The sequence below is a fragment of the Miscanthus floridulus genome, chromosome 10, assembly GCF_019320115.1.
Source record: "Miscanthus floridulus cultivar M001 chromosome 10, ASM1932011v1, whole genome shotgun sequence".
Lineage (NCBI taxonomy): Eukaryota > Viridiplantae > Streptophyta > Magnoliopsida > Poales > Poaceae > Miscanthus > Miscanthus floridulus.
The window spans coordinates 83,989,027-83,996,659 of NC_089589.1; the positions used below are offsets into that span (position 1 = coordinate 83,989,027).

At 48.8% G+C, this 7,633-nt stretch overlaps 2 protein-coding genes across 2 annotated transcripts; one reads left to right on the top strand and one right to left on the bottom strand.

The window, feature by feature from the left end:
- The first annotated feature begins 2,944 nt into the window (after nt 1-2,944).
- Nucleotides 2,945-4,800, top strand: LOC136484990 (two pore potassium channel b-like). Its single transcript, XM_066481943.1, has one exon. It carries the CDS (start codon nt 3,132-3,134, stop codon nt 4,203-4,205), a length of 1,074 nt encoding a protein of 357 aa, XP_066338040.1. The 5' UTR covers nt 2,945-3,131; the 3' UTR covers nt 4,206-4,800.
- LOC136488968 (uncharacterized) lies at nt 4,786-7,248 on the bottom strand. Its single transcript, XM_066485732.1, has one exon. It carries the CDS (start codon nt 7,246-7,248, stop codon nt 4,786-4,788), a length of 2,463 nt encoding a protein of 820 aa, XP_066341829.1.
- Nucleotides 7,249-7,633: the final 385 nt, after the last annotated feature.

The following is a 7,633-nucleotide window of genomic DNA, read 5'->3' on the forward strand; positions in this document are numbered from 1 at the left end:
GGTATTTTCGAGCATACTACTTAACTAAGTTTGGTTGTTGCTTTGCTTACTTACGGGAACTCCGCTCGACTGACTGCTCTAGTCTAAGAATTCGGGCTAGAGTAGTAATCGTTAGCGTAGACGTCATGTCTAGGCTAGTGTTTACCTGAGTTTGTGCACAATCCCACGGATAGTTGTGGTAGCCCCAGAGGTGACAGCTCTGACCAGGCCTTTGTAATCTACCACGTTCAGATTGCTGTTTTCGTAGAGCTTTTTGGCAGCCTGACCCCGATCACCCCTTCCTAGTCTTTTCGAGGATCGAAAATGTACTCTTGCTCCGAAGTAATTGAGTTTAGTAATTAAGCTTGAACCTTGGTTACCTAGTTATCTTGGGAAAACCTTGGAAAACCCCTCTCTTCCCACAAAAACACTTTATCCTTGGATGACCTTGATCCTTTCTAGTATACTTCTCGTTCCCCATGGAAATCGATACCTAGGAATACTCCGGGTGAAAGCTACAGCGGTATCCGTGCGCTTGCGGATTTATCTGTTTGCATTAACTAATACCAACAGGTTTGCGTACGTGTGTTCATAGAGGTGAGTGTGCGTGCGTGTTGATCGTCTGTGTCTGTACTTATGTAATTCGAAAAAAATCATAATCCATTTGTACGTAGGCTTTTATCAAACTTTTAGACCTTAGCAGGGCTATATATATATATATATATATATATATATATATATATATATATATATATATATATATATATATATGAGAGTACCAATAATCATATTCAAAGAAATAAAGAATAATCTTTATATCTCTTATTTCTATGTGTTCTATTCTCATCTACTTAATGTTAATCATGAGAGACGGAGAGGAAAAGTCCTAACTGCGGGTGACATGACAACTCATAATCAAAGGGTATTTTCACGGATGTGCTACACAAGGCATTTACCACAACTTACCCGGATTCTATTGTAACTAATTAGAAACCAATCAGCAAATCCTTGTTTCCCATATTGTTCAAAAATTAAATCTCAGTGCAAAATGTTTCCGTTTAATTAATTGTCTACCAGCACCGTATCAGAAAAAAAAAATACAATTATGGCTACACCGCTAGAATTACATTATTATTCTTGCAACCGAGATATATAGTCCAGACCAAAATGTTGGAACCACAAGCATCATTGGCGGTCACAACCACATGCATATTTCTATTGGTAGTGACCAGCTGCACTCATTCACCTGTTGGCTGTATGTTGTTGGAGGCCGAAATGTTTTGATTTCCTTATAACTTAGTAAAAGCCAAAAAGTACAAAACAATGCTTTAGTTGTCTCTTATAAAAAAGCTATTGTTTTCATGTGAAGCTCACAAGATACATAACATTATAAAAAAGCTATTGTTTTCATGTGAAGCTCACAAGATACATAACAAAAGACAAAGGATATCCGAGTCTTTTTGCCACAAAAATCAGACAACAAAAAAGCACGTCCACGCATGTACAATTAACTTGTGACAATGGACAATGACAATGAAAAATAACAGGTTTCATTGAGCCGTTAAGAAAGACCCGACCGTCTCAAAAACCAACGGTAAGATGTGACAGGGAGAGATCGTGAGTTTTATCCTCTGCATGTTAAGTCTTCTGCATGTTAATCGATGTTAAATGAGGTAGTTAGCTTAGAATGCTCGCCTCTCCATGTTAAGTCCTCTGCATCAAAAAATGTATGACCTTCTAATTTAACTGCATCTATTGATGTAGCATTAGGCGGCACTTAGTCGTGCTCGCCTCCGTTAATCAATAGCCGGCCCTATCTTCCAAAATCGTTTTTGTGACAGTGGATCCTGCTTTGCTTATGTTTCTTTGCAGTTCCTGTTCCGCTGTGCGAGGAAGCTTGAGCTTTACGTCGGTTACATATCTCGCCGTTTCTATTTGAGTCCCTTCCTTGTCCTCGCACCATTCTAGATGTACAAATGTCTAAGTCCACCCAACCAATAGGATATGTACTCTTATTTTATTAAAGTAGTTCTGTTGTTTATTTCACGCTTTCCAAATTACGTATCCAAAAAATTGAAACGATTAAATTTGGGATCACTTTAAATTCTGTTGATCGCGCTGCACCTTATTTTTTTCGAACTACATAGTACAACACAGAAACTCAAACGCACGCACACTTACCCCTATGAACGTAGCACGCAAAAGCTATCCCTATGAGATCCTCAAGGTTGACGAAATCACCAAAGGTATTACACAGTACAACACAAAAACTCAATGCACGTGCATTTACCCCTATGAACGTAAGCACACAAAACCTACCCTTATGAGATCATCATAGTTGATGAAGTCATCAGAGACGTCTCGCTGTCGATGGGAACGTCACCTATACCACTGAAAGCACAACGTCGTTAAATCCTTGAAAATTCGCTCGCACAGGAGTCGAACTCAGGACATGAGGTGCTACTGAGACTCTCGTAACCATTGGACTATAGACTCTTTCACGATCGCTGCACCTTATTAGAATTAGAAACCTTGATAACAAATCCCTCTCTCTTATTGTCCGCAAATTATATCTCAATTCTCAATGCATAATGTCTCCTAATTAATTGCTACTGTCACCGTCCTAGAAAAAATAATACAATTGTGGCGCCTACACCGTTAGAAGTGCACTATTTTTGGTACCGAGATAGGCAGACCAAAATGTTGGAACCATACGCATCATTGGCAGTCACAACCACATGCAATGCAGTTGGCACATCATATTTCTATTGACAGTGACTGTAAGCAGAAAGTACAAAACAATGCTTCTTATATTAAAAAAAGCTTTAGTTTTCTTGTGAAGCTCACAAGATACATAACGTTAAGACAAAGAATATCCGATTCTTTTGCCCCAAAAAACTTGACAACAAAAATGCGCGTCCACACATGAATAGTTAACTTGTGACACCAGACAATGACAAGGAAAAAGAACAGGTTGCATTGAGCCGTTCAGAAGGATCCGACCGTCTCAAAAAACAACGGTAAGATGGGACAGGGAGAGATCGACAGTTTTTTTCCATTGCTGCAAGCTTGCAACTCTGAAGTTTCAGGCAAATTCTTCACCCCATCTCGCCTCTCCTTTCCAGCAACGTAGCCTATAGACCTAGAGAGTAATGGAGGAGAACGGCGTTCAGCAACACCTGTTACATGACGGCGACCGTTCTAAGATGCCGCCGCCGGGAAGGGCGAGAAGGTTCCGGCGCTGCCAGACGGCGCTGTCTCACAACGCCGAGCAAGGATCCATTCTCCTGAGGCAGAACATGAGTCGGAAGGGCGCCAGCGGCACCTTGCCGCCGGTGCCGCCCAATGGGCTGATCACCGGTGCGCGGCCGAGGTTCTGGCTCGTGGGCATCCTCCTGCTCGCCTACCTCCTCGCCGGGACCGCCGCGTTCTACCTTTCCATGGACGACATGTCCGGTGACCGCAGCGGCAACCGCGCGCTGGACGCGCTCTACTTCTGCGTGGTCACAATGACCACCGTCGGGTACGGCGACATCGTCCCGTCCAGCGACGTCGCCAAGCTGCTTGCCTGCGTCTTCGCCTTCGCCGGCGTGGCCCTGGTTGGAGCCTTCCTTAGCAAGGCCGCCGACTACCTTGTCGAGAAGCAGGAGGCGCTCGTCTTCCGCGCGGTGCACCTTAACCACGCCGACGACCCCAAGTCGCTGCGGGACATGGAGGCCAACAAGGTCCGCTACAAGCTCTACACCGCCACCGGCCTCCTTGCCGTAGTCCTCGCGTCCGGGATGGCGTTCCTGATGAAGGTCGAAGGGATGCGCCTCGTGGACGCGTTCTACTGTGTGTGCGCAACGGTAACCACGCTTGGGTACGGCGACCGCAGCTTCTCGTCGACGGCCGGGCGCGCGTTCGCAGCTGCGTGGATCACCGTGAGCACGTTGGTGGTGGCGCTGTTCTTCCTGTACGCGGCGGAGCTGGCCGCGGAGCGGCGGCAGAGGGAGCTGGCGCATTGGGTGCTCACTCGGCGGACTACCAGCATGGACCTCGAGGCGGCGGACCTCGACGGCGACCACAGGGTCAGCGCCGCAGAGTTTGCGCTGTACAAGCTCAAGGAGCTGGGGAAGATCAGCCAAGAGGAGATCGCAGAGTTCCTGGAGGAGTTCGACGTGCTCGACGTCGACCACTCTGGCACCCTCTCGTCGCACGACCTGGCCGTCGCACAGCCCGGATAGACCGGCAATCACCGGGAGACGGGAGCCACTGACACCCAGCAGGGTTCTGTGGCCAGGTGCGCTCCTTCCGCAGGATAAGCTCTGCGCTCAGCTTTCAGATGGGCTGCCATTTTTTTAGGCTCTGCGCTCAGCTCTGTAACACTTTTTAGCTAAGATAAAGACAGCACTGGTGAATTTGGTACAGGTAAATTTGGATCAACACAAAACAAGAAAAGAAGGCCCATGGACAAATGTCAAAACCCGGCCGGAAGGTGCACAACATGATTGCGTAAATAAAAGACAGTAGAAAACGTCAAAACGAAGGAGGCCATGACAAAGTTTTCCAAAGGCATGATCCAGCTTTGCCTAGGTGGCTTGGAAACTTTAAAAGTCAATGTTTACTTCAGTCGGTTAGGTTTAAAGTTGACATGCGGTCATCTTTTTGTGTTTGGCTTGATGCTTTCAGTTAATTCCCTGTATGTATAAACCTCTCTCTCTTTTAAATTAATGAAAATGGCTCTCACTGTGGGGATCTCCCTCACAGTTCTTTATTGTCAAAAAAAAAAAAAGAGGCCATGTCATATGTATTTTGATCTTATTCCTAGAATAGCCCGTAAATGCGTATGTTCACCTCCGAGTGCCCAATCCCAGTGGCCTCACACTCATCTTGTGTTGGTGTGGGCGGTGTAGTAGGTCCTGGCGGCGGCTTGATCGAAGCTTGAACCTTGCTGTCTTTGTCGATGGGGAACAGGCCAGCGTGTTCCACAGTCAGCCACACGACGGTTGTGAGCTCGCCCCCATTGCTGAGGTGTTTGGCATGGGACTCTCGACTGCACCGGTAGCTTGAGCAGAGCAGCATCTCGACCCACACGTTGAAGATGGCTTGCAAGAAGTCCAATCCCGGAGTCTCAGTCTCCTCCATGCGGAGAAGTTCATCTGCAAGTTTACTCCCGAGAGGAATGTAACTTTTAATGCTGCCTGTATTCATCAGATGTTGCTGATTGGCTGTTTTGGCACTTGAGGGGACCCCGTTGGCGTTGGGTTCACCTTCATCTTCTAGAGCTGCATCGACGATGGAGTAATCTCCGCACAAGATGCTTGCGAGCGTTTCCTCTCCTTGTGACAGCCTAGATGAGCAAGGATGACCATGCCACCTTAACAATCTCTTGAGCAAACCTAGGATGATGATGTCCCAGAGGCTACGCCGAGGTCTTGATCTGCACCGCCTACTCCGGTTCCGGTAGTCACTCGATAATCGGAATAAATCCTGGCAGGTCAGTTTGTACAAGCTGCGAAGAGCAAGGCCGGGAAGCATGTCAGGGCGAAATGCGAGGAGGAACATCATGTAGCTTGACAGTGTCCCGATTGCCTTCACATATGGCATTGCAGATTCAGCCTTGGCTTTGTTGGACTTGAAGAGGAAAACATGGGTGGCAATATGCCAGGTGAGGATGCCCTCTTGGAGTTCGTCGCCAAGACTCCAGCGGAGATCCATGCGTCTTAGCCCCTCTAGCGCCGCTTCTCCCCTCTGCGTCCTGAACCTGTCCAGTTTGGCCATCGAATCTTTCACAATTTCTTGATCGACCTTTTCGTCCTTGTGTTTCTTGTGTTGTTGATCCAGCAACGTCTCCTTTGTACCCTTGATATCTTCCAGCATCTCCTTTACACGCTCGAACAGCAGCCTCTTGACACATTCTGGAATCTCAATTGTCCGTGAGTGACGGAATTTGGTCCACCAGTCCTCGTCCTCGACGCCGAACATCTTGGCCAGCATGCTGCATAGGTCGTCTGGATCGTCGCGGGTGCTGCAGAAGCGCAGCAGGTTGAACTGCCCCATGCTGCCTGACCACCTCCTGTATCCTCCTTTCAGCCTTAAAGCAAAAATAATGAGGCTGCCAAGGGATGCGAGCGCACTGTGAAGCCGATGCCATCGTCTCGTGCACAAGACTGCATGGCGGAGCCAGCTCCATCGACGCTTGCTGCAGCGCAAGGCGGATGCAGCCCATGATGAGCCCAGCGCCCTGAACAGCGACGCCGTCTCCAGGAGTAAGGTGGCGCCCAGCAAAACACGGGTGATCATAATGTCAGCTCTCAGGTAACGGCTGCCTTGGTCGAGGTCGCTCAACTCGAACAGGACGAATGCTGTGGCGGTGAAGATGGGCGCCAAGACACGGATGCAGTAGCCTGGGCAGGTGTGGATCACCGAGGCCTTGGTGTAGAGGACGTCGTACATCAGGGAGAGCTGCATCTCGACCACCTTGCACATGTCTTTCCATCCACGGTCAAGCAGAGATGACGACGTGCCTTCTTGGGCAGCGGGGTCTTCTTTCACATCCGAAGCATCAACCATGGCATGCACGCAAATGTTCTCGAACAGGGAGTGAGCATACAACAGGGCCTCTGCTTCTTCCTGCAGGTACTCCGACTCCGACCCGGTCCATGGTCGAGGGCTGTAGCAATGTCCACAGCCGCTGTCCAAGCCGTTCTGTCCCACCAGCTCCTCCTTCTTCTCTACCGTGCTCCGGATGTTGTCCAGGTTTGCACGGTAGAGTGCTAGTATCTTCTCCCCGTACTTGTATGCACCAAGGACGAGCATCAGCCAAGCTGAAATGACCAAGCTCCAGCTGCCGGAAACCGACGTCCAGACGACATAGCCAGCTCCGACGACCCGCAGCAAGGCTTCCAGCGCATCGCGCCAGGAGAGATTGTTGTCTTCGACCGACCAGGCGGTGATGCTGTCGGGGCCACCGAGGTGCAGCAGGAAGAAGGCGCCCCAGAGGGCGACAAGCTGGTGCTCACCGGTGGCGCTACTGACTGAGAGGCTGCCCAGGGCGGTCGTCCCGACATAGTTGGCACCCACGTACAACAGCCAAACGATGAATTTGAGCACGGGGCCAGCCCCGTGCCATCTCAACTCTGCGAAGATGGCGAGGGAAATGTGCAGGAGCAAGCTCACGAGAACCAGGAATTCCATGGACCAGCTACTCCAAAAGCTCACCACCGCATTAGGAGCAAGTAACAGAACATGCCATACTATGTCCAGCACCCACACCTCTCCAGCCATGGATTCACCGATCGATCTGCACGAGCTGAACTAAAATGGCCACAAAATAATGGCCGTAAAATCAGTTGTTGAATGAGTATGAGGGCATATATACATGGAAATGAATGAAATTCATGCTTACATAGCACGTGACAAGGGAAGCTGAAAAGGCCGTGACGCTTGCCGGCTGTCTTCGTAGCTAGGGAGTGCTACACATGCGTACATATGCAAAGAATCAAGCTGTTGAGACGATACCTCTAATTAATTCCCATGACAGACCACCAAACCAGTAACCTTATTAAACAGAGTAGCGACAGCAAAGGTTGGGAATCTACGGTTATTTTAGCGCAAGATACCACTACTGCTAGGTTACAGCAACACTTCATCTGTCCTTTCCGATAACCGT